We start from the raw sequence: 27,974 nt of genomic DNA, 5'->3' as shown, positions 1-27,974 counted from the left end.
TATTGGGGTGAAGTGTTGTTATTGGGGTAGAGTGGTGTTATTGGGGTAGAGTGTTGTTATTGGGGTAGAGTGATGTTATTGGGATAGAGTGGTGTTATTGGGGTGGACGTTATTGGGGTAGAGTGGTGTTATTGGGGTGAAGTGTTGTTATTGGGGTAGAGTGGTGTTATTGGGGTAGAGTGGTGTTATTGGGGTGGACTGTTGTTATTGGGGTAGAGTGGTGTTATTGGGGTGGAGTGATGTTATTGGGTATAGTGGTGTTATTGGGGTAGAGTGGTGTTATTGGGGTAGGGTGGTGTTATTGGGGTGAAGTGTTGTTATTGGGGTAGAGTGGTGTTATTGGGGTAGAGTGGTGTTATTGGGGTGGAGTGTTGTTATTGGGGTAGAGTGTTGTTATTGGGGTAGAGTGGTGTTATTGGGGTGGAGTGGTGTTATTGGGGTAGAGTGGTGTTATTCCAGTGTGTTCTAGCCTGCACGCGGAGAGCAGTAAAGCATCAATAAAATGAAAAGTACCTGCATCTTAAAATAAATTTCAATTGAAGAACTTAACAGCCCTTCAAATTGCAGAATTTAATACAGACCAGTAAAGCCTAAATAACACTCTGGGTCCTCTGTGCTGCTGGACGAGAAGGAGAGGGTGGCTGGGGAGTCGAGGGAGTCGAGGGATCAAGGGGTGGGGTGACACAGTTGTGTGTGTGTGTGTGTGTGTGTGTGTGTGTGTGTGTGTGTGTGTGTGTGTGTGTGTGTGTGTGTGTGTGTGTGTGTGTGTGTGTGTTGACGTGCGCGAGCGTGTGTGTGTGCATCCATTTTTGTATGGGTGTCTGAGGGGGAGTGTTCAAATTCAAGGTGACTTGATGGTCTCATGTGGTAAAATTATTTACAATTGAAGCCTCTACTGAGTCTCGGCAGGTTTAATGGGGACCACAGACAGACAGACAGACAGACAGTCCGGACGGACGGACGGGCGGACAGACGGGCAGACAGACAGACAGACAGACAGGCAGACAGACAGACAGACGGGCTGGGTCTCTTTGCTTATTCCCGGCGTCTCCTGGACCTTTGTGGTAATTGAATCAGGGAGAGTGCTGAGTGGAGCAAGCATAAAAAGCTGTTAACCTAAAGGTCAGCGCTGTGTATTGTTTATTTATCAGGGCTAGGAGGGAGACTAGGAGGGAAGCTAGTAGGGAGACTAGTAAGGAGGCTAGTAGGGAGACTAGTAAGGAGGCTAGTAAGGAGGCTAGTAGGAAGACTAGGAGGGAGACTAGTAAGGAGACTAGTAAGGAGGCTAGTAGGGAGACTAGTAAGGAGGCTAGGAGGGAGGCTAGGAGGGAGATTAGTAAGGAGGCTAGGAGGGAGGCTAGGAGGGAGGCTAGTAGGGAGACTAGTAAGGAGACTAGTAGGGAGACTAGTAGGGAGGCTATTAGGGAGGCTACTAGGGAGGTTAGTAAGGAGACTAGTAGGGAGGCTAGTAGGGAGACTAGTAGGGAGACTAGTAAGTATGCTAGTAGGGAGGCTAGTAGGGAGGCTAGTAGGGAGATTGGTATGGAGGCTAGTAGGGAGTCCAGTAAGGAAGCTAGTAGGGCGACTAGTAAGGGGGCTATTAGGGCGATTAGTAAGGAGACTAGTAAGGAGGCTAGTAGGGAGACTAGTAAGGAGGCTAGGAAAGAGACTAGTAAGGAGGCTAGTAGGGAGACTAGTCGTGAGACTAGTAGTGAGGTTAGGAGGGAGGCTAGTAGGGAGGCTAGGAAAGAGGCTACTAAGGAGGCTAGGAAAGAGACTAGTAAGGAGGCTAGTAGGGAGACTAGTAAGGAGGCTAGTAGTAAGGCTAGTAAGGAGGCTAGGAATGAGACTAGTGGGGAGGCTAGGAGGGAGACTAGTAGGGAGACTAGTAAGGAGGCTAGTAGGGAGACTAGTAAGGAGGCTAGTAGGGAGACTAGTAAGGAGGCTAGTAGGGAGACTAGTAGTGAGGCTAGTAAGGAGGCTAGTAGGGAGACTAGTAAGGAGTCTAGTAGGGATACTAGTTGGGAGACTAGTAAGGAGATTAGTAAGGAGGCTAGTGGGGAGACTAGTAGGAAGACTAGTAGGGAGGCTAGTAGGAAGACTAGTAGGGAGGCTAGGAGTGAGGCTAGGAGGGAGATTAGTAAGGAGGCTAGGAGGGAGGCAATTAGTGAGGTTAGTAGGGAGGATAGGAGGGAGGCTAGTAAAGAGGCTAGTAGGGAGGCTAGTAGGGAGACTAGTAGGGAGACTAGTAAGTATGCTAGTAGGGAGGCTAGTAGGGAGGCTAGTAGGGAGATTGGTATGGAGGCTAGTAGGGAGTCCAGTAAGGAAGCTAGTAGGGCGACTAGTAAGGGGGCTATTAGGGCGATTAGTAAGGAGACTAGTAAGGAGGCTAGTAGGGAGACTAGTAAGGAGGCTAGGAAAGAGACTAGTAAGGAGGCTAGTAGGGAGACTAGTCGTGAGACTAGTAGTGAGGTTAGGAGGGAGGCTAGTAGGGAGGCTAGGAAAGAGGCTACTAAGGAGGCTAGGAAAGAGACTAGTAAGGAGGCTAGTAGGGAGACTAGTAAGGAGGCTAGTAGTAAGGCTAGTAAGGAGGCTAGGAATGAGACTAGTGGGGAGGCTAGGAGGGAGACTAGTAGGGAGTAGGGAGACTAGTAAGGAGGCTAGTAGGGAGACTAGTAAGGAGGCTAGTAGGGAGACTAGTAAGGAGGCTAGTAGGGAGACTAGTAGTGAGGCTAGTAAGGAGGCTAGTAGGGAGACTAGTAAGGAGTCTAGTAGGGATACTAGTTGGGAGACTAGTAAGGAGATTAGTAAGGAGGCTAGTGGGGAGACTAGTAGGAAGACTAGTAGGGAGGCTAGTAGGAAGACTAGTAGGGAGGCTAGGAGTGAGGCTAGGAGGGAGATTAGTAAGGAGGCTAGGAGGGAGGCAATTAGTGAGGTTAGTAGGGAGGATAGGAGGGAGGCTAGTAAAGAGGCTAGTAGGGAGGCTAGTAGGGAGAGTAGGGAGAATAGGAGGGAGGCTAGTAGGGAGGCTATTAGGGAGGCTACTAGGGAGGTTAGTAAGGAGACTAGTAGGGAGGCTAGTAGGGAGACTAGTAGGGAGACTAGTAAGTATGCTAGTAGGGAGGCTAGTAGGGAGGCTAGTAGGGAGATTGGTATGGAGGCTAGTAGGGAGTCCAGTAAGGAAGCTAGTAGGGCGACTAGTAAGGGGGCTATTAGGGCGATTAGTAAGGAGACTAGTAAGGAGGCTAGTAGGGAGACTAGTAAGGAGGCTAGGAAAGAGACTAGTAAGGAGGCTAGTAGGGAGACTAGTCGTGAGACTAGTAGTGGGGTTAGGAGGGAGGCTAGTAGGGAGGCTAGGAAAGAGGCTACTAAGGAGGCTAGGAAAGAGACTAGTAAGGAGGCTAGTAGGGAGACTAGTAAGGAGGCTAGTAGTAAGGCTAGTAAGGAGGCTAGGAATGAGACTAGTGAGGAGGCTAGGAGGGAGACTAGTAGGGAGACTAGTAAGGAGGCTAGTAGGGAGACTAGTAAGGAGGCTAGTAGGGAGACTAGTAAGGAGGCTAGTAGGGATACTAGTTGGGAGACTAGTAAGGAGATTAGTAAGGAGGCTAGTGGGGAGACTAGTAGGAAGACTAGTAGGGAGGCTAGTAGGAAGACTAGTAGGGAGGCTAAGGGTGAGGCTAGGAGGGAGATTAGTAAGGAGGCTAGGAGGGAGGCTAGGAGGGAGCCTAGTAGGGAGTCTAGGAGGGAGACTAGTAGTGAGGCTAGTAAGGAGGCTAGTAGGGAGACTAGTAAGGAGTCTAGTAGGGATACTAGTAGGGAGACTAGTAAGGAGATTAGTAAGGAGGCTAGTGGGGAGACTAGTAGGGAGGCTAGTAGGAAGACTAGTAGGGAGGCTAGGAGGGAGATTAGTAAGGAGGCTAGGAGGGAGGCAATTAGTGAGTAGGGAGGATAGGAGGGAGGCCAGTAGGGAGATTATGAGGGAGGCTAGTAGGGAGGCTAGTAAAGAGGCTAGTAGGGAGGCTAGTAGGGAGAGTAGGGAGAATAGGAGGGAGGCTAGTAGGGAGGCTAGTAGGGAGGCTAGTAGGGAGGCTAGTAGGGAGAATAGGAGGGAGGCTGGTAGGGAGGCTAGTAGGGAGGCTAGTAGGGAGGCAAGGAGGGAGGCTAGGAGGGAGATTAGTAAGGAGACTAGTAGAGAGGCTAGGAGGGAGATTAGTAAGGAGGCTAGTAAGGAGGCTAGTAGGGAGAGTAGTAAGGAGACTAGTGAGGAGGCTAGTAGGGAGACTAGTAGGGAGGCTAGTAGGGAGACTAATAGGGAGGCTAGGAGGGAGATTAGTAAGGAGGCTAGTAGGACTATTCGTAAGGAGACTAGTAGGGAGGCTAGTAAGGAGACTAGTAGGGAGACTAGTAGGGTGACTAGTAGGGAGGCTAGGAGGGAGATTAGTAAGGAGGCTAGTAGGGAGGCTAGTAGGGAGACTAGTAGGGAGGCTAGATGGGAGACTAGTAGGGAGGCTAGTAGGGAGGCTAGTATGGAGACTAGTAGGGAGACTAGTAGGGAGGCTAGTAGGGAGTCTAGTAGGCAGACTAGTAGGGAGGCTAGTAGGGAGACTAGTAAGTAGGCTAGTAGGGAGACTAGTAGGGAGGCTAGGAGGGAGGTTGGTATGGAGGCTAATAGGGAGACTAGTAAGGAAACTATTTGGGAGACTAGTAGGGAGGCTAGTAGGGAGACTAGTAAGGAAGCTAGGAAATAGACTAGTAAGGGGGCTAGGAGGGGGATTCGTAAGGAGGCTATTAGGGAGACTAGTAAGGAGGGTAGTAGGGAGACTAGTAAGGAGGCTAGGAAAGAGACTAGTCAGGAGGCTAGTAGGGAGACTAGTCAGGAGGCTAGTAGGGAGACTAGTCAGGAGGCTAGTAGGGAGACTAGTCGTGAGGCTAGTAGTGAGGCTAGGAGGTAGACTAGGAAGGAGGCTAGTAGGGAGGCTAAGAGGGAGACTAGTAAGGAGGCTAGTAGGGAGAATAGTAAGGAGGTTAGTTGTGAGACTAGTAATGAGGCTTGTAGGGAGGCTAGTAAGGAGGCTAGTAGGGAGACTAGGAGGAAGACTAGTAAGGAGTCAAGGAAATAGACTAGTAAGGAGGCTAGGAGGGAGACTAGTAAGGAGGCTAGGAAAGAGACTAGTAAGGAGGCTAGTTGGGAGACTAGTAGTGAGGCTAAAAGGGAGACTAGGAAGGAGTCTAGTAGGGAGGATAGGAGGGAGACTATTAAGGATGCTAGGAAAGAGACTAGTAAGGAGGCTAGTAGTGAGACTAGTAGGGAGACTAGTAAGGAGGCTTGTAGGGAGACTAGGAGGGAGACTAGTAAAGGAGGCTATGAAAGAGATTAGTAAGGAGGCTAGGAGGGAGACTAGTAAGGAGGCTAGTAGGGAGGCTAGGAGGGAGACTAGTAAGGAGGCTAGTAGGGAGACTAGTAATGAGGCTAGTAGGGATACTAGTAAGGAGACTACTAGGGAGGCTAGGAAAGAGACTAGTAGGGAGACTAGGAGGGAGTCTATTCAGGTGGCTAGTAAGGAGGCTAGGAAAGATTCTAATAAGGAGGCTAGTAGGGAGACTTGTAAGTAGGCTAGTACGGAATCTAGTAAGGAGGCTAGGAAATAGACTAGTAGGGAGGCTAGTAGGGAGACTAGTAAGGAGGCTAGTAGGGAGACTGGTATGTAGTCTAGTAGCGAGACTAGTAGGGAGGCTAGTAGGGAGTCTAATTGGGAGACTAGTTGGGAGACTAGTAAGTAGGCTAGGAGGGAGTCTAGGAGGGAAGCTTGGAAGGAAGTTAGTAGGGAGCCCTGCACCACACAGCCCTGACACACTGATGCACTGCCTGGGAAAAATCTACACTGGAACGCAGCTAGGCACTGAAAAACACTTGAATCACACACGTTCAGTTACACACGTTCAGTTACACACATTCGGTTACACACGTTCAGTTCCACACATTCAGTTCCACATATTCAGTTATACACGTTCAGTTACACACGTTCAGTTATACACATTTAGTTCCACACATTCAGTTATACACGTTCAGTTACACACGTTCAGTTATACATGTTCAGTTACACTGAAGTGTGTCTTTTGCATTTAACACAACCCCTCTGAATCAGAGAGATGCTGAGGGCTGCCTTAATCGACATCCATGTCTTTGGCACCCGGGGAACAGTAAGTACTGGGTGAGGGTGAGCTACGGTGATGGGGAGGCTATCTCCCCCTCTGGTCCCGGTGCCATCTGGGGGAGCCTTTAGCAGTTAACGTTAGCGCTTAGCAACGCAGCACACTCTGAGCACGCTCAATCACCTTGATCCGCCTGCCCTTGCCGAAGCACCATTACCCTGCTACTGTGTGTGTGTGTGTGTGGGACCATTACCCCAGTACAGTCGGATGTAAATGGGGGAGGAAAACATTACCTTCAGAGCATGGGACGGAAATATCAATCAAATCAGGTTGGGTGGAGGGAGAGAGAAAGAGAGAATGGAAGAAAGGAGAAAAGGTACTTTTTATTTAACTAGGCAAGCCAGTTAAGAACAAATTCTATTTACAATGACGGCCTAGAAACAGTGGGTTAACTGCCTTGTTCAGGAGCAGTACAACAGATTTTTACCTTGTCAGCTCGGGGATTCGATCTAGCAACCTTTCAGTTACTGGCCCAACGCTCTAACCACTAGGCGACCTGCTGGTTACTGGCCCAACTCTCTAACCACTAGGCTACCTGCTGGTTACTGGCCCAACTCTCTAACCACTAGGCTACCTGCTGGTTACTGGCCCAACTCTCTCACCACTAGGCTACCTGTTGGTTACTGGCCCAACTCTCTAACCACTAGGCTACCTGCTGGTTACTGGCCCAACTCTCTAACCACTAGGCTACCTGCTGGTTACTGGCCCAACTCTCTCACCACTAGGGTACCTGCTGGTTACTGGCCCAACTCTCTAACCACTAGGCTACCTGCTGGTTACTGGCCCAACTCTCTAACCACTAGGCTACCTGCTGGTTACTGGCCCAACTCTCTGACCACTAGGCTACCTGCTGGTTACTGGCCCAACTCTCTAACCACTAGGCTACCTGCTTCCGGTAAAGAGGGAGGACACAAGGAAGACACAGACAGATAGACAAGGAAGGAGGAAAAATCCACTATTTCCATGGTTGACATATTCCTTCTTTTTAAATGTGAAAGCAGGAGGAGAGGAGAGGGAATGAAGAGGGGTAAAGACTAGGGTTGCAAAATTCCTGGAATTTTCAATAAATCCATTGGTTTACCCGAAATCCCTGTTGGAGGATTCCCACAATCAGGAGGGAATAAGCCGGAAGTCTAGAATCCTCCAACCAGGATTTCTTGAAAACCAGGACATTTATTGAATGTTTCATGAATTTTGCAACTCTAAAAGGCTCCTTAGACCAGCGTTTCCCAAACTAGGGGTCGCCTGATTTGAAAATGCGAGATATATTGTTTGTTTAGTTTTGTAAGTAACCTCTGGTAGCCGCTAGATGTGTTTGTAATAAACAGCCGTTTCTTCTTTCTTCATACAAATGTGTCTCTTTCTTTTGAACGGTTTGAGCTACAAAAGACACTAAATATTATATACAAAATTATGCAAAATGCCAAGCTTCGGTTAGAGTGGTGTAAAGCTCACTGCCATTGGACTCTGGAGCAGTGGAAACACGTTTTCTGGAGTGATAAATCACACCTCACTATCTGGTAGTCCGACGGAAGAATCTGAGTTTGACGGATGCCAGGAGAACGCTACCTGCACGAATGCATAGTGCCAACTGTAAAGTTTGGTGGTGGAGGAATAATGTTCTGGGGCTGTTTTTCATTTTTTGGGTTAGGCCAGTAAAGGGAAATCTTAACGCTACAGTTTACAATGACGTTCTAGATGATTCTGTGCATCCAACAAAAGTTTGGGGAAGGCCATTTCTTGTCAGATATCAGCTGATATCTCAAAGTGCTGTACAGAAACCCAGCCTAAAACCCCAAACAGCAAGCAATGCAGGTGTTGAAGCACGTTGGCAAGGAAAAATTCCCTAGAAAGGCCAAAACCTAGGAAGAAACCAAGAGAGGAACCAGGCTATGGGGGGTGGCCAGTCCTCTTCTGGCTGTGTCGGGTGGAGATTATAACAGAACATGGCCAAGATGTTCAAATGTTCATAAATGACCAGCATGGTCGAATAATAGGTCTGGGTGTAACGGTTTTCTTCCGTTTAAGGAGAGGAGGACCAAAATGTAGCGTGGTTAGTGTTCAACATGTTTAATATAGACAATAAACGAGAACACTACAAAATACAAAACAACAAATGTGAAAACCGAAACAGTCCTATCTGGTGCATAGACACAAAGACAGAAGACAACCACCCACAAAATATCCAAAGAACATGGCTGCCTAAATATGGTTCCCAATCAGAGACAACGATAAACACCTGCCTCTAATTGAGAACCAATCTAGGCAACCATAGACTTACATAATTACCTAGATTAGAAAACACCCCATAAACATACAAAACCCCTAGACCAGACAAAACACATAAATCTCCCATGTCACACCCTGACCTAACCAAAATAATACAGAAAACAAAGATAACTAAGGCCAGGGCGTGACACTGGGACAGGTAGCACGTCCGGTGAACAGGTCAGGATTCCATAGCCGCAGGCAGAACAGTTGAAACTGGAGCAGCAGCACGGCCAGGTGGACTGGGGACAGCAAGGAGTCATCATGCCAGGTAGTCCTGAGGCATGGTCCTAGGTCCTCCGAGAGAGAGAAAGAAAGAAAGAAAGAGAGAAATAGAGAATTAGAGGGAGCATACTTAAATTCACACAGGACACCGGATAAGACAGCAGAAGTACTCCAGATATAACAAACTGACCCTAGCCCCCCGACACATAAACTACTGCAGCATAAATACTGGAGGCTGAGACAGGAGGGGTCAGGAGACACTGTGGCCCCACCCGATGATACCCCCGGACAGGGCCAAACAGGAAGGTGATAACCCCACCCACTTTGTCAATGCACAGCCCTCACACCATGAGAGGGATATCTTCAACCACCAACTTACCATCCTGAGACAAGGCCGAGTATAGCCCACAAAGATCTCCGCCACGGCACAACCCAAGGGGAGGCGCCAACCCAAACAGGAAGATCACATCAGTGACTCAACCCACTCAAGTCACGCACCCCTCCTAGGGACGGCATGAAAGAGCACCAATAAGCCAGTGACTCAGCCCCTGTAATAGGGTTAGAGGCAGAGAATCCCAGTGGAAAGAGAGGAACCGGCCAGGCAGAGACAGCAAGGGCGGTTCATTGCTCCGGAGCCATTCCGTTCACCTTCACACTCCTGGGCCAGACTACACTCAATCATATGACCCACTGAAGAGATGAGTCTTCAGTAAATACTTCAAAGTTGAGACCGAGTCTGCGTCTCTCACATGGGTAGGCAGACCATTCCATAACAATGGAGCTCTATAGGCGAAAGCCCTGCCTCCAGCTGTTTGCTTAGAAATTCTAGGGACAATTAGGAGGCTTGCGTCTTGTGACCGTAGCGTACGTGTAGGTATGTACGGCAGGACCAAATCAGAGAGATAGGGAGGAGCAAGCCCATATAATGCTTTGTAGGTTAGCAGTAAAACCTTGAAATCAGCCCTTGCCTTGACAGGATGCCAGTGTAGGGAGGCTAGCACTGGAGTAATATGATCAAATTTTTTGGTTCTAGTCAGGATTCTAGCAACCGTATTTAGCACTAACTGAAGTTTATTTAGTGCCTTATCCGGGTAGCCGGAAAGTAGAGCATGGCAGTAGTCTAACCTAGAAGTAACAAAAGCAGGGATTAATTTTTCTTTATCATCTCTGTTTTGTCCGAGTTTAAAATTAGAAAGTTTGCAGCCATCCACTTCCTTATGTCTGAAACACAAGCTTCTAGCGAGGGCAATTTTGGGGCTTCACTATGTGTCATTGAAATGTACAGCTGTGTGTCATCCGCATAGCAGTGAAAGTTAACATTATGTTTTCGAATGACATCCCAAGAGGTAAAATATATAGTGAAAACAATAGCGGTCCTAAAACGGAACCTTGAGGAACACCGACATTTACAGTTGATTTGTCAGAGGACAAACCATTCACATAGACAAACTGATATCTTTCCGACAGATAAGATCTAAACCAGGCCAGAACTTGTCTGTGTAGACCAATTTGGGTTTCCAATCTCTCCAAAAGAATGTGGTGATCGATGGTATCAAAAGCAGCACTAAGGTCTCGGAGCACGAGGACAGATACAGAGCCTCGGTCTGATGCCATTAAAAGGTCATTTACCACCTTCACAAGTGCAGTCTCAGTGCTATGGTGGGGTCTAAAACCAGATGGAAGCATTTCGTATACATTGTTTGTCTTCAGGAAGGCAGTGAGTTGCTAAAATTTTTGAGAGGAATGGAAGATTCGATATAGGCCGATAGTTTTTCATATTATCTGGGTCAAGGTTTGTTTTTTTCAAGAGAGGCTTTATTACTGCCACTTTTAGTGAGTTTGGTACACATCTGGTGGATAGAGAGCAGTTTATAATGTTCAACAGAGGAGGGCCAAGCACAGGAAGCAGCTCTTTCAGTAGTTTAGTTGGAATAGGGTCCAGTATGCAGCTTGAAGGTTTAGAGGCCCTGATTATTTTCAGAATTGTGTCAAGAGATATAGTACTAAAACACTTGAGTGTCTCTCTTGATCCTAGGTCCTGGCAGAGTTGTGCAGACTCAGGACAACTGAGCTTTGAAGGAATACACAGATTTAAAGAGGAGTCCGTAATTTGCTTTCTAATAATCATGATCTTTTCCTCAAAGAAGTTCATGAATTTATTACTGCTGAAGTGAAAGCCATCCTCACTTGGGGAATGCTACTTTTTAGTTAGCTTTGCGACAGTATCAAAAATACGTTTTGGATTGTTCTTATTTTCCTCAATTAAGTTGGAAAAATAGGATGATCAAGCAGCATTGAGGGCTCTTCGATACTGCACGATACTGTCTTTCCAAGGTAGTTGGAAGACTTCCAGTTTGGTGTGGCGCCATTTCCGTTACAATTTTCTGGAAGCTTGCTTCAGAGCTCGGGTATTTTCTGTATACCAGGGAGCTAGTTTCTTATGGAAATGTTTTTATTTTTTAGGGGTGCAACTGCATCTAGGGTATTGTGCAAGGTTAAATTGAGTTCCTCAGTTAGGTGGTTAACTGATTTTTGTCCTCTGACGTCCTTGGGTAGGCAGAGGGAGTCTGGAAGGACATCAAGGAATCTTTGTGTTGTCTGTGAATTTATAGCACGACTTTTGATGCTCTTTGGTTGGGGACTGAGCAGATTTTTTGTTGCAATTGCAAACGTAATAAAATGGTGGTCCGATAGTCCAGGATTATGAGGAAAAACATTAAGATCCACAACATTTATTCCATGGGACAAAACTAGGTCCAGAGTATGACTGTGACAGTGAGTAGGTCCAGAGACATGTTGGACAAAACCCACTGAGTCGATGAAGAGCACGGTTGGTCAGGTGGTGTATTATGACCCCATCACTGAAAAAGAAGACTCTCAGGAACACGTATTCTGTTTCCCTCAATCCACACAATACTTATTAGAACAGAGTGGACAAGACCAAACTGGGGAAATGTTGTTTCTACACAGAATAACATACAAAATGATTGCTTGATGATCTTCTGAACTTCCCAATACCTTTCTGGTGCATTTCAGTCACTTCAAAACATACTTCCTTGGAACAAAAGTACTGTCAGATGTATTTGTAATAGACTGTCATAGCCCATAAAAAATGTAAACATTGACCTTTGATTACATCACGTTTTTTACATGGTAGGGTTGCAAATGTACATATTTTTTTTCCAAAATGGGGTCTTGGGCCTAACAAGTTTGGTAACAACTGCCTTAGACTTAGTCAACGGACAAACTGAACACAGAACTCCCCTAACAGACCAGACTGACAAACCAGTTTCACTTATGGTATGTTGAGAAGCTATGGGGTATAACACTTTTCAAGGGGGTGAGGCTATTCAAGGGGGAGGCTAGAGTATCAAGTTTTAATGTCACGTGCACAATTACAGTGAAATGCCTTTCTTGCGTTCTCCAAACCCAACAATGCAGAGTGGACATATTCATGTAGGACAAAAAATAACATGAGTTAGAACAAAAATACATAAGAAATAAAAATAAGAAATAAGAACAGAAGAAAGTTAGAAGCTATATACAGGGTCAGTACCAATATTATAATGTGCAGGGACACTGGATCAATAGATGTAGATATGCCATACCAAGCAGTGATGCAGCCAGTCAAGATGCTCTCAATGGTGCAACTGTAGAACTTTTTGATGATTTGAGGGCCCATGCCAAACCTTTTCAACCTCCTGAGGGGGAAGAGGCGCTGTTGTGCCTTCGTCACAACTGTGTGCGTGTGAGTGGACCATTTTAAGTCCTTAGTGATTTGGACACTGAGCAACTTGAAGCTCTCAACACTATCCACTCCATCTATGTGGATGGGGTTGTGCTTGTTTCTGTAGTCCGCGATCAGCTCCTGGGTCTTACTGACTTTGAGGGAGAGGTTGCTATCACGTGATCAGGCCTACCACCATCGTGTCGTCTGCAAAATTGATGATGGTGTTGGAGTCGCGTGTGACCACCAGTCGTAGGAGTACAGGAGTGGAATAAGCACACACCCCTGTGGGGCCCCCGTGTTGAGGGTCAGCGTGGCAGAGGAGATGTTGCCTCTGTCTAGTGTCTGTGTTCTTTTGCCCATCTTAATCTTTCCTTTTCATTGGCCAGTCTGAGATATGCCTTTTTCTTTGCAACTCTGCCTAGAAGGCCAGCATCCCGGGGTCGCCTCTTCACTGTTGAAGTTGAGAGTGGTGCTTTGCGGGTACTATTTAATGAAGCTGCCAGTTGAGGACTTGTGAGGTGTCTGTTTCTCGAGCTAGACACTCTAATGTACTTGTCCTCTTGCTCAGTTGTGCACCAGGGCCTCCCACTAGCTTTTTAAAATGATCAACTTGGATTAGCTAACACAGCGTGTCATTGGAACACAGAAGTGCTAATGGTAATGGGCCTCTGTACGCCTATGTAGATATTCCATTCAAAGTTAGCCGTTTCCAGCTCCAATAGTCATTTACAACTTTAACCATGTCTGCACTGTATTTCTGATCAATTTGATGTTCTTTTAATGGACAAAAAATTTGCTTTTCTTTCAAAAACAAGGACATTTCTAAGTGACTCCAAACTTTTGAACGGTAGTGTACATACATTGAAAAGCATTAACATGTAGTGTGTGTGCATCTATGAGTTCCATGTACATGTCAGTACATACACACAACAAGAAGGTCACATGGGGGAGAGGCGTTGGGCTGTGAGGCGTTGCTTTATTTGTTTTTTGAAACCAAGTTTGTTGTTCACTTGTACTCTTTGAGAGGGAAGAGAGTTCCATGCACTCATGGGTCTGTATAATACTGTACATTTCCTTGAATTTGTTCTGGACCTGGGGACTGTGAAAAGACCCCTGGTGAATATCTGGTGGGGTAAGTGTGTTTGTCAGTGCTGTGTGTAAGTTGACAATGCTTCCTTGTAAACAGGAAGCAGGAGTACAGAGTGATTTGCCGAATAGTGGATGAGGGAGGGCCTTGAATGCTTGCGAAGGAGACATGTTGATGGAAGTTGGGCGCCATGTGTCTTAATGACGCGGAATTAAAATCGCTGGCGACAAGACAGGATGTTTTATCCTGAGGTGGAATGTATACAAAATCACGATAACAGCTGAAAACTCCCTCAGGAGGTAGAAGGGTCGGCATTTGACCATCAGGTATGGAGAAAGGCCTTTAGAGGAGACTCGTTGGTCTTCCATATTTTTATCTTTATTTAGACAGTGAGGAATGTAGATGTAGAGGGCTGTAGTTGTAGAGGGGAAACCGTGAGAATGTGTCTGGGGTGGGATTCGGTCCTATGTCGCTGCTGGACAACATGTGCAAAGTAGACTGCAGCTCTACTGCTGTGTCACGCTTCTGAAAACTAAGGCCTTTAGAGCCTTGTTATCGCCCCTTGTTTCATCAGCTCACCCTGTAATAAAGACAGTATGTGTACATATGTGTGTGTGCATATTATACATCGATGTGAATGTGTGTGTGTGTCTGCATATTGTACATCGATGTGAATGTGTGTGTGTGTCTGCATATTGTACATCGATGTGAATGCGTGTGTGCCTGCATTCCTGTGTGTAATTATGAAAATGACCGGAGCTGTCGTACACTAGATGTGTGTGAAGGATTCCTTGTGTGTGTGTGTGTGTGTGTGTGTGTGTGTGTGTGTGTGTGTGTGTGTGTATGTGTGCGCGTGCGTGCGTGCGTGAAGGAATCCGTATCATGAGCGCTTGGCAGTGGGAAGTGTGGAAGTAGCCATTCAGTGGAACTGGCCAGTCACATACTTGAGTGATTACAATATTTCCTCAGATTCAGTGCCATCTCTCCCCAGCTCATAGTTGATATCACTGCCTATAACCTCCATTGAATAAATCCACAAATATAATTTGCTGTGTGGCCGAGCCCGAACGTTTTGCTGGCTCCTCACACTCGCTAAATGAGCTGATTTGCACATCGCTGTGTGTGCCCTCGATTCTAATCCCAGGAATAGGGCCCTCCAAATCACTGTTTGTCCTTGTGATGTCACTCTTGACGTTCCGTTGTCAAATGATAATTCCGCCACACTCTCTCTTCTCATCTCCTCGCTTCTCACCACACACACACACACACACACACACACACACACACACACAGTGCACAAGGCTTTTCTTCCTTCCACATTGATGAAATAATAATCCCTCTTTTTCCTTTGTTCTTTTCCACTAAAAGGCTATAGTCACTGTAACAAGAAATTATGTTTACTGAACAAAAATTTAAATGCAACATGTAATGATTTTACTGCGCTAAAGTTTATATGAGGAACTCAGTCAATTATAATGTATTCATTAGGCCCTAATCTATGGATTTCACATGACTGGGAATACAGGTATGCATCTTTTGGTCACAGATACCTTAAAAGAAATGGGCCTCACAATGGGCTTCACAATAGGACTCACAATGGGCCTCACAATGGGCTTCACAATGGGACTCACAATGGGCCTCACAATGGGCTTCACAATGGGCCTCACAATGGGCCTCACGATGGGCTTCACAATGGGCCTCACAATGGGCTTCACAATGGGCTTCACAATGGGCCTCACAATGGGTCTCACAATGGGACTCCCAATGGGCTTCACAATGGGTCTCACAATGGGTCTCACAATGGGCCTCACAATGGGTCTCACAATGGGCTTCACAATGGGCCTCAGGATCTTGTCATGGTATTTCTGTGCATTCAAATTGCCATCAATAAAATGCAATTTTGTTCGTTGTCCGTAGCTTTTACCTGCCCATACCATAACCCCACTGCCACCATGGGGCACTCTGTTTACAACGTTCCACCGCCACCATGGGGCACTCTGTTTACAACGTTCCACCGCCACCATGGGGCACTCTGTTTACAACGTTCCACCGCCACCATGGGGCACTCTGTTTACAACGTTCCACCGCCACCATGGGGCACTCTGTTTACAACGTTCCACCGCCACCATGGGGCACTCTGTTTACAACGTTCCACCGCCACCATGGGGCACTCTGTTTACAACGTTGACATCAGCACACCACTCGTCCACATGACGCCGTACAGTACGTGTTGTGAGGCCGGTTGGACGTACTGTAAAATTCTCTAAAATGATGTTGGAGGTGATTTATGGTAGAGGAATTAACATTAAATTATCTGGCAACAGCTCTGGTGGACATTCCGGCAGTCATCATGCCAATTGCACACTCCCACAAAACTTGAGACATCTGTGGCATTGTGTTGTGAGACAAAACTGCACATTTTAGAGTGACCTTATATTGTCCCCAGCACCTGTGTAATGATCATGCTGTTTAATCAGCTTCTTGATATGCCACACCTGTGAGGTGGATGGATTATCTTGGCAAAGGAGAAATGCTCACTAACAGGGATGTAAACAAATTGGTGCACAGAATTTGAGAGAATTAAGCTTTTTGTATGTATGGAACATTTCTGGGATCATGGTACTAACACTTTACATGTTGTGTTTATATTTTTGTTCAGAGTAGTTTTGTAACACCTGTCCCAGACCTTAGTAGACAGACTGGGTTTGATGTGTAGGGTGTTGAGGAAAAATCAAACCAATCAGGTTGGCAATCATGAGAGCGAGAGTAGGGAGTTTGGGAACCATTCTAAACCTGTGTTTATTGTTGTCTGTTTTGTCTCTCTCTCTCTCTCTCTCTCCCTTCCCTCTCTCCTGCCCCCACTCCTTCCCTCTAGGTCCAGGTCCCGTGGACCCCCCTGTGGTGTCAGCCCTCCAGTCGCATAGTGTGTCAGTCTCCTGGGCCCCCCCAGCCCAGCCCAACGGGGGGATCACCCACTACACTCTCCACCTCACCTCCACCTCCACCCTGTCCCTGTCACACAGCACTGCTACAGTACCAGGCAACACTACCAGTTACAGCCTATATAACCTCCTGCCCTACCAACTCTACAGCCTGCAGGTGGGTGGGAGAATGGTTTGGTGTGATGGATGGATGGATGGATGGATAGGTGGGTGGGTGGATGGATGGATGGATGGTTTGGTGTGATGGATGGATGGATGGATGGATGGATGGTTTGGTGTGATGGATGGATGGATGGTTTGGTGTGATGGATAGATGGCTGGATGGATGGTTTGGTGTGATGGATGGATGGATGGCTGGCTGGATGGTTTGGTGTGATTGATGATTCAACACATTAAGTCTATGCCTGTGTAACTGTATTGTCCTCTGTCGTGCTGTTAGGTGGAGGCCTGTACCCCGGCAGGGTGTACTCTCTCTGGGGAGTCCCAGTCCTTCCATACCCCTGCTGCCCCACCGGAGGGAGTCCCGGTCCCCCACCTCTACTCTGACACCCCCACCTCAGTACTACTGTCCTGGGGAGCCCCGGAGAGGAGCAACGGAGAACTGGAGGGGTGAGACATCATAACAAGAGATGATGGCTTTAATAACACTCTATTCCCCATGGTGTGCTCTATTTTGGACAGCATCATGTGGCCCTTGCAAATGTGACCATAGTGAAACATAGTGAAACATAATAAAACATAGTGAAACATAGTAAACCATAGTGAAACATAATAAAACATAGTGAAACATAATAAAACAGAGTGAACCATAGTAAACCATAGTGAAACATAATAAAACATAGTGAAACATAGTAAACCATAGTAAACCATAGTGAAACATAATAAAACATAGTGAAACATAGTAAAACATAGTGAAACATAATAAAACAGAGTGAAACATAGTAAACCATAGTGAAACATAGTAAAACATAGTGAAACATAGTAAACCATAGTGAAACATAATAAAACATAGTGAAACATAGTAAAACATAGTGAAACATAATAAAACATAGTGAAACATAATAAAACATAGTGAAACATAATAAAACATAGTGAAACATAGTAAACCATAGTGAAACATAATAAAACATAGTGAAACATAGTAAACCATAGTGAAACATAGTAAAACATAGTGAAACATAGTAAACCATAGTGAAACATAATAAAACATAGTGAAACATAGTAAAACATAGTGAAACATAATAAAACAGAGTGAAACATAATAAAACATAGTGAAACATAATAAAACATAGTGAAACATAGTAAACCATAGTGAAACATAATAAAACATAGTGAAACATAGTAAAACATAGTGAAACATAATAAAACATAGTGAAACATAGTAAACCATAGTGAAACATAATAAAACATAGTGAAACATAATAAAACATAGTGAAACATAATAAAACAGAGTGAACCATAGTAAACCATAGTGAAACATAATAAAACATAGTGAAACATAGTAAAACATAATAAAACATAGTAAACCATAGTAAAACATAGTGCAACATAATAAAACAGAGTGCACTATATAGGGAATATTTAAATGAACTACAACCGAAAATGTTATGAATTTCAGTTTCCATCTGTGTTCTCTTCCTGTATAGATTTGCATATTGCATTTTTTATAATAATCCTAATTCCTATCCATGTGTTTGTAGATGGGTGGTGGAGAGGAGTGTGAGAGGCACCCAGCAGGTATCCACAGTGGTCAGACTTCCCCCGTCCCCTCCTCCCCTCTCCTATCTGGACCACTCCTCAGCCCTCAGCCCTTGGACCTCCTACCAGTACCGCCTAGTGGCCAGCACACAGGCTGGATCTAACACTAGTGCCTGGGCTAACATCACCACCAGACCCTCTCGTCCTGCCGGTCTAGTCCCACCACGGGTAGATGTGCTGGGACCGGACTCACTGCAGGTTGGTGGTTGTGTGGAGGTGTGGGTGTTGTGACTTTAGTTTGGGTTTTGGTGCTGTTACTTAGCCAATAACAGACCATGTCTCAGCTAACCAGCCAATAAGATGTATCTACCTCAAGTTGTGGTAGACATTCTTTGAAACACTACAGTATATAGGCCAATGTCATATTGGTATTCATGCTTATATTGTGTGTATTCATTTTGAACAGTTCCCTCCCTGAGCTCTCTCGCTCTCATATAATGCACACACACACACTCTCAAAACACACACACACTTACTAAATGGTGTTTCAGACACTAAACTCAAGGTCCCCTTCCGGAAGTAGGCAGGATCATGAACCCTGTCTGTAGTGAATTCCTTCCTGTCGGCCATATTAACAAGACTCTAACTAAGTATGAATGAAGACATCTAAATTAGCACATCACGTCCCGCCCACACACACACACATGCACACATACATTCATATGCACACGCCCCTGCACTAATGCTAACTGTATGAAAATGCTAATTCCTGTCATCATTTCAGACGCTTTAGGGGTCAGAGGTAATTTATTTCTTAGTGTTTCTTCCTGGTTCAGCCCAATTACACGCTTCCTGTTTATGTCTGACTGGTAATGCAAAAAAACAATAGTGTTCACTGAGACCCAGGTATAACTCTCGCTCTCGCTCTGTATTAAATTGCAATTTGTTGTCAGGAAGCATGGAATGAATACGTATCAGATACCAGCACAACTGCTCTCTCCATCTACCGATCTCTCTTTCTTTCTTTCCTTTCTTTCTCTTTCTTGTTCCGGTCTGCCTCTCTCTTTAAAATCATACTGGAATCTGAGAATCCAACTGTTTTCCATTCATGATTACTATATAAATCTCAGACTAAGCTTGCCTTTACCTCAATCCTACTCCCTCTGGTACTTTACTAAGGACAATACAGCTTCTTCTCAGAACATGAGTAATTCCATCCAGGGTGCTATCAGTATTTTAAGGTGGTATAAATCCTAGCAGTGTACCTGCTGGTTGAATAGAGGGGTCTCCAGAGAGAGAGAGAGGCCTAGCTAGCAGGGCCTTGCTGCCTGACAAACACCATTCAGGGGGAATTCATGTCACCAAACAGGCTTTGCAGCTTAGCGGTCCTCTTTGTACCAATACACCCACAGACTCCACACACACACACACACGCACAGGGGGTCCACACACACACACAAACACACATGCACGCACACACACACACACACATGCACACACACGCACACACGCACACACACACGCACACACACACACACACACACTCTGTCTCTTCCTCTAGTCTTGAGAAAGTGCCAGAAACACAGACTGAAGTGCTGGTGACTTCAAACAAAGACGCCATTTACATAAACTAGTTTGAATAATTCATTTCCCCCAACCCTGACTTCTATTTGTTGTTGTTTTTTCAGACTATTGTTATTTCATTCATTTGTTAACAGCTGCGTTTACATGGCTAACGAGGTGAGAAGAGTTACACATGTAAGACGCTAAGACTGGTTCTGCTATTTGCATATTTAGCAGTTTATTCAGCAGTTTATTTATTTACCAACAGACTGGTTCAATGGTCTCAGTGTGTTTTGTCTGGTTGTCTTAGCAATCACTGGGGCTTCCTGCAGTCTAGTGTTTGGTGTGTTTATTCACAGCTAGTGGTGATTTGTTACTTCTTTTTCAGCTCAGCTTTGGTTTTTTATTTTTTTATTCCTGTGTTTTTATAGTTATTTAGAAATTGAAGGAAAGGGAAGTGAAGGCCATCACACACACACACGCCAAACGCACACATGCACATACACACACCCACGCCAAGCACACACACACACACACACACAGCCCTGAGCCCTTACTTATAGGTAGTGTGTGTGTATATGTGTGTGTGTGTTACAGGTCACACCTTTACCTAATTTTCTCACCTATTTACTGAAAATCAGAGCAGTTGAATTCCTCTTCCTAATCACACACTATGTCTCTACAAGCTCCGCTTTGAACTGCACAGCAATTCCACACATTTTTATCCTTTTTAATTCCCTGAAATGCTGACAGAATCACATGCAGGCAGCGCTAGCTGGGCAACATGCTGTAGTTTTTGTATATAACAATTCCATTATTGCGGTTTCATTATTTTAGCATGTTGGCCTGCAAGGATGAAATCTGTTTTATATGTGTCGAAGGGAATCTGCCACTCAGGTCAATGTCAGGGTGTCTTTCTCTCTTTCTGCACGGTGCAGAGCTGTACGCACACAAACACAAGCATGTAATTCCCATACATACATACACACGTAGGCATGCGCAAGCACACACACATGGCTGTTTGCACACACGCACACACTACAGTACAACATCACTTCCTGAAACTCATCTATCTAAAAGCGATCTAAAGCATATAACATTCTGAACTGCCAATCACAGGCCTCCCTCGGCCGCTTGCACCTCTGCACTGCACTCTGGGAGAGATGATGTCAGTTTTATTGCATAGCCTTCAGTGTTTCCCTGGTAAGAATTGAGAATATCCGCATGACTTTGTGCGTGTCTGTGTGTATATGTGTGTGTGTCTGTGTGTGTTTCTGTGTGCCTCCCTCCCTCTCTCCTCAGGTCATGTGGTCCCCTCCTGTCATTGCTAACGGAGTGATCGACCGCTATGAGATCCGCCTTCCCGACCCCCGCGTATCCCACGACGACCTGTCCAACCTCACCGTCACGGTAACAGACCTGGTGCCCTACACTAACTACCTGGTCACCGTCCTGGCCTGCTCCTCCGGGGGTGGCCTTATTGGGGGTTGCACAGAGAGCCTGCCCACTGCCGTGACTACACTACCCACAATCCCCCAGGATCTGGCACCACTGGCAGTGGTGGCCGTCAGTGAGTCCTTCCTGGCCGTTTCCTGGCAACCTCCTGACAGGCCCAACGGACCTAACCTCAGGTAAATGTTGTATTATTACCAGGCCACTTAGTTCAGGGAAACCCAGGGTTCCAGTTGTGAGGTAGAGATACACAACACAAATTAAATGCAGAAAGGTAAATCTGTGTGTAAATGTGTGTCAGGTTGTAAAGTAGATGATAGTCAGTTAGAGTTCAAGCAGCTGCTGTAGCTGAGCCCCAGTATGCTAAGATCAGACATAGCACTAGCATCCACCATCTACATAGCTTAGCATCCAACTTCTACGTAGCAATAGCATCCAACATCTACATAGCTTAGCATCCAACATCTACACATCACTAGCATCCAACATCTACAAAGCTTAGCATCCAACTTCTACGTAGCACTAGCATCCAACATCTACATAGCACTAGCATCCAGTATCTACTAAGCACTAGTACCCAACATCTACACAGCACTAGCATCCAATATCTACGTAGCACTAGCATCCAACATATACGTAGCACTAGCATCCAACATCTACGTATCACTAGCATCCAACATCTACGTAGCACTGGCATACAACATCTACGTAGCACTAGCATCCAACATCTACGTAGCACTAGCATCCAGCATCTACGTTACACTAGCATCCAGCATCTACGTAGCACTTGCATCCAACATCCATATCAGTATTACTCTCAATAGTCTCACACACTCTTCACTGAACCAGACAGAGACTTGCGTGAACGTGAGTGTTAATTATCTAGCTCGTTATCTGTGTGTGTGAGTATTTACCACTTTAGTTCCTACTCTGTTCTCGTCACGATTTGGAGCTAAATAACAGTCTGTTTTCATGGTGAACCATTACAATTCATGAGTACTTTCCCCTCCACAGCTCAGATCAGTGTGTTTGTTTAAGTTGGTTTATGAAAGCTGGAATAAGGCTTGCCCTTCTGATTGCAGCCCACATTAACATCACTGTAAGAGTGAATATCACTAACACCACAGGAATTAGAGAATAGAGAGGGAGAGAGAGAGACTGCAGAAGAAAGAAAGAGTGATAGAGGGATAGAGTTACAGAGAAAGAGACAGAGAGGGGTGGAAAGAGAGAGACAGAGAGATAATAGAGGGATAGAGGGAAATAGACTGTGTTTGTGTGTGTATGTGTGTGTGATTATCCGTGTGTTTGGTGTGGTCCTCAGATACGAGCTGCTCAGACGTAAAAGCCGTCAGCCGCTGGCCGCGCAGCCCCCAGCAGATCTCCATCGCTGGTTCAATGTTTACGCCGGAGACAAATTGTTTCACCAAGATAAAGGCCTTAGCAGGTGAGATTACCAAAATTAGCTTTAGAGCAAACCGCCGCCACTGTGTACAGAGCTGTTTCGCGCTCCGATGCCATCTTTTAATGCCGCTCAAAGATACATTAAGCAAATATTCAAATAATTTAATTATTTTGTGCTAATCTCTGGCTGGCACTCGGCAGCAGCTGATTTTGTCCCTGTGCTTGCTAAAAGGCTTCTCTCTCCACTACTGACGTTTACTCTAGCTTCAAGTTAGACACTTTTAGATACATAAGCAGTTTAAGCAGTTTTCTGGACTTTCGCTGCTGTGCTGGCCTAGATTGTTCATAGTGGAAATATAATCGATTGCCGTTGAAGTTCGTGTTAGCCCATGTTGCTAGTAATTGTTTTGTATTGCACCATTTTTGAAACAGGATGTGTTTTGGTACAGTATGTGTGAGTGAGTGCATGGGTGCGTGTCTTTTTATGTGCCTGAATGCAAGTGTGTGTTGTCTAACCTTTGCCTGGTCCATTTTGACGCTGTAGGTTCACATGGTACCAGTACCAGTTACTGGTCTATAATGACGTGGGCTACTCTACAGGACAGCTGGCTACGGGTGTTACCCTGGCAGGAGTACCCCTCCACCCGCCCTCTCTGTCTGTCCAGAACATCGACCATACATCCATACACATCAGCTGGACAGAACCCTGTAAGAAGCTATATTTTAGTGCCATATACAGTGAGGGAAAAAAGTATTTGATCCCCTGCTGATTTTGTAAGTTTGCCCACTGACAAAAAATTATCAATCTATCATTTTCATGGTAGGTTTATTTGAACAGTGAGAGACAGAATAACAACAAAAAGATCCAGAAAAACACATGTCAAAAATTTTATAAATTGATTTGCATTTTAATGAGGGAAATAAGTATTTTACCCCATCTCAATCAGAAAGATTTCTGGCTCCCAGGTGTCTTTTATACAGGTAACGAGCTGAGATTAGGAGCACACTCTTAAAGGGAATGCTCCTCATCTCAGTTACCTGTTGTCGTGTTTTTGGCTATGCCGGATTATGTGATATGACTTGCTATTCTATAAAATAATTTCTCCGTAATTAATATCACCTGATTGAGCTAATCATGTAAATGTAATTAACTAGACAGTCGGGCACCACAAAATAATATTTATAGAGCTATTATCTTCCGAATAAACTCTTAAAGACCTGGGGCCATAGTCACCAAGAAAACAATTGGTAACACACTATGCCGTGAAGGACTGAAATCCTGCAGTGCCCGCAAGGCCCCCCTGCTCAAGAAAGCACATATACGTGCCCGTCTGAAGTTTGCCAATGAACATCTGAATGATTCAGAGGACAACTGGGTGAACGTGTTGTGGTCAGATGAGACCAAAATGGAGCTCTTTGGCATCAACTCAACTCGCCGTGTTTGGAGGAGGAGGAATGCTGCCTATGACCCCAAGAACACCATCCCCACCATCAAACATGGAGGTGGGAACATTATGCTTTGGGGGTGTTTTTCTGCTAAGGGGACAGGACAACTTCAATGCATCAAAGGGACGATGGACGGGCCCATGTACCGTCAAATCTTGGGTGAGAACCTCCTTCCCTCATCCAGGGCATTGAAAATGGGTCGTGGATGGGTATTCCAGCATGACAATGACCCAAAACACACGGCCAAGGCAACAAAGGAGTGGCTCAAGAAGAAGCATATTAAGATCCTGGAGTGGCCTAGCCAGTCTCCAGACCTTAATCCCATAGAAAATCTGTGGAGGGAGCTGAAGGTTTGAGTTGCCAAACGTCAGCCTCGAAACCTTAATGACTAGGAGAAGATCTGCAAAGAGGAGTGGGACAAAATCCCTCCTGAGATGTGTGCAAACCTAGTGGCCAACTACAAGAAACTTCTGACCTCTGTGATTGCCAAGGGTTTTGCCACCAAGTACTAAGTCACTAAATTTACAGAGGGGTCAAATACTTATTTCCCTCATTAAAATGCAAATCAATTTATACAATTTTTGACATGCGTTTTTCTGGATTTTTTTGTTATTCTGTCTCTCACTGTTCAAATAAACCTACCATTAAAATGATAGACTGATCATTTCTTTGTCAGCGGGCAAACATACAAATTCAGCAGGGGATCAAATACTTTTTTCCCTCATTGTATAATACTGTCACGACAGTCTGAACTGTTATTCACATAAACAGGACCTTATTCAGTAGGATAGGATGAGACTACTATGCTGTTCTAGGAACCTAGAGCGATTTACAGTAGCAATTAGGATTAAGTGCCTTACTCAATTGCACATCTACATATTTATCACCTAGTCGGCTTAGGGATTCGTACAAGCAACCTTACGGTTACTGGTCCAACGCTCTTAAATGCTAGGCTACCAGATGCCAAATGTTGATTATGACAATGAGTTCTCCGTCATCTGTCTCTCTCCACCCCTCAGCTCTACAGGATCTCCAGGGTGAGGTGGAACTCTACACCCTCAGGGTAGAATCCTCTCACCTCAGACGAACTCTGACCTTCCCACCCGGGGTCGATTCCACTGTGATAGGTGACCTGCAGCCCAACACGCGCTACAGGGTTTCCCTGCAGGTGTCCAATGGGGCTTACAACACTTCTAATACCGAGGTCAACTGTACTACTGAAGATGGAGGTGAGAAGGGTGTGAGTGCGTGCTGTCGATGGGTGGTGTTGTGAAATGTGTTGGAGTGTATTTCGAAATAGCAGGTCCCAGATCAATAGAAGGTCCCAGTGATTCTAATACCACACCAACCCTATTAGCTCTGACCAGCACCCCCCCCACACACACACACACACACACACACACACACACACTCACCTAGAGCAGGGTTCCCCTAACTCACCTAGAGCAGGGTTCCCCAAACTCACCTAGAGCAGGGTTCCCCAAACTCACCTAGAGCAGGGTTCCCCAAACTCACCTAGCGCAGGGTTCCCCAAACTCACCTAGAGCAGGGTTCCCCAAACTCACCTAGAGCAGGGTTCCCCAAACTCACCTAGCGCAGGGTTCCCCAAACTCACCTAGCGCAGGGTGGGGTGGTAGGAGGCAGGGTGCTGGTCAGTGCTAATAGGGTTGGTGTGGTATTAGCATCAATCCTCCAGCCCCTAACCTGCAGAAATGGAGTCAACACCGGAGCTATGGAAACCGAGACCAAAACCAGGCCCCTGGAATCCTACATCCAGACCAATACCAAGACTAGAACCCTTAGGAACCACATCTAGACCAAGACTCCACCCCTTAGGAACCATATCTAGACCAAGACAAGAACTCTTGAGAACCACATCTAGACGAAGACTCCACCCCTTAGGGATCACATCTAGTTCAAGACTAGAAACCTCAAGAACCACATCCATGCCAACAACATATCCTTTAGTTACCACATCCAGAACCAGACCAGAACTTTCAAAAACCTCTTCTATGCCAAGACTCAACCCAGAAGGAACCATATCTACACCAAGACCCAGTTTATGCTGCTCTGTACCATCACTCATTCTATATCCTTAAGACCTTTAACCCCCTAGAACACTGTGTATGACAAGACGTTATTACTGCATTGTCGGAACTAGAAGCACAAGCATTTCGCTCTAGAACCACAACAAGACACCAGGACTTAACCCCTCTAGAACCACCACAACACCACCATGACTTAATTTGATTTAGAACCATAACAACATCACCATGACTTAACCCCTCTAGAACCACAACAAGACACCAGGACTTAACCCCTCTAGAACCATAACAACACCATCACAACTTAACCCCTCTAGAACCACAACAACACCACCATGACTTAACCCCTCTAGAACCATAACAACATCACCATGACTTAACCCCTCTAGAACCACAACACCACCACCACGACTTCACCCCTCTAGAACCACAACACCACCACCATGACTTAACCCCTCTAGAACTACAACAACACCACCATGACAAAACCCCTCTAGAACCACACCAACACCATCACAACTTAACCCCTCTAGAACCACAACAACACAACCATGACAAAACCCCTCTGGAACCAACACCAACACAACACCTAGAACCACCACACACCATGACTTAACCCCTCTAGAACCACCACAACACCACCACCACCACGACTTAACCCCTCTAGAACCATAACAACATCACCATGACTTAACCCCTCTAGAACCATAACAACACCACCATGACTTAACCCCTCTAGAACCACAACAACACCACCACCACCATGACTTAACCCCTCTAGACCCACAACAACACCACTACGACTTAACACCCCACCTCTAGAACCACCACAACAACACCACCACCACAACTTAACCCCCCTAGAACCACACCCAGACCAAGACCTAACCCCTCTAGAACCACAGCAACACCACCACCATGACTTAAACCCTCTAGAACTACACCCAGACCAAGACCTAACCCCTCTAGAACCACAGCAACACCACCACCATGACTTAAACCCTCTACAACCACACCCAGACCAAGACCTAACTCCTCTAGAACCACAACACCACCACAACTTAACCCCCCTAGAACCACACCCAGACCAACAACTAACCCCTCTAAAACAACAACACCACCACCACAACTTAACCCCTCTAGAACCACACCCAGACCAAGACCTAACCCCTCTAGAACCACAACAACACCACCAGAGTTTGGGTGGCTGCAGTCTTTGACAATTTTTAGGGTATTTTCAGCCTCCTGAAGGTGAAGAGGCGTTGTCGTGCCCTCGTCATGACTGTGTTGGTATGTTTGGACCATGATAGGTCCTTAGTGTTGTTGACACTGAGGAACTTAAAACTCTCAACACGCTCCACTACAGCCCAGTCGATGTGAATGGGGGCGTGTTCGACACTCCATTTCCTGTAGTCCCCTGTAGTCCACGATCAGTCTTGCTGACGTTGTTGTCCCGGCGCTACACTGGTCTCTGACTTCCTCCGGAAGATATGTTTACATTGCCAAGGAAGTGAAATAGATAATAAACAAAAGTGAAATAAACAATAAAATGAACAGTAAACATTACACTCACAGAAGTTCCAAATGAATAAAGACATTTCAAATGTCACATTATGTCTATATACAGTGTTCTCTCTCCCCCCCCCCCTCCCTCTGTCTTTCTCTCCACCTAATCAGATCAGCATAGTAATAAGTGCATTAAAAACATTATAAAGTTGTTAGCTGCTCAGGGCCGGCCACGGGTCATTTAGCTTAGAGGCTCCAGGGGTCCTTCATGACACTATTCTACTGCCGTAAGGCCATAGATCTGTAACCACTGTTATACACACACAGTCACACACAAATGCATACACACAGATAATTAAAAAGCCAGGTGCACATTTTGAGTGTGTGTTTTTATGTGT

The 27,974-nt window shown here is 45.7% G+C and overlaps 1 protein-coding gene across 1 annotated transcript in view; it reads left to right on the top strand.

Moving 5' to 3' along the window:
• The window catches only part of ush2a (Usher syndrome 2A (autosomal recessive, mild)), a 456,140-nt gene that overhangs the window by 288,872 nt on the left and 139,294 nt on the right, over positions 1 to 27,974 (top strand). Inside the window, exons 46-52 of the mRNA XM_042330430.1 lie at positions 16,399 to 16,622; positions 16,905 to 17,074; positions 18,166 to 18,421; positions 21,029 to 21,357; positions 22,500 to 22,622; positions 23,124 to 23,287; positions 25,045 to 25,254. Coding sequence (XP_042186364.1) covers positions 16,399 to 16,622; positions 16,905 to 17,074; positions 18,166 to 18,421; positions 21,029 to 21,357; positions 22,500 to 22,622; positions 23,124 to 23,287; positions 25,045 to 25,254 — 1,476 coding nt within the window. The remainder of the gene's footprint in view (positions 1 to 16,398; positions 16,623 to 16,904; positions 17,075 to 18,165; positions 18,422 to 21,028; positions 21,358 to 22,499; positions 22,623 to 23,123; positions 23,288 to 25,044; positions 25,255 to 27,974) is intronic.

The sequence above is a fragment of the Oncorhynchus tshawytscha genome, linkage group LG11 (assembly GCF_018296145.1).
Source record: "Oncorhynchus tshawytscha isolate Ot180627B linkage group LG11, Otsh_v2.0, whole genome shotgun sequence".
Classification (NCBI taxonomy): Eukaryota; Metazoa; Chordata; class Actinopteri; order Salmoniformes; family Salmonidae; genus Oncorhynchus; species Oncorhynchus tshawytscha.
This window is presented reverse-complemented; position numbering and strand designations above follow the sequence as displayed.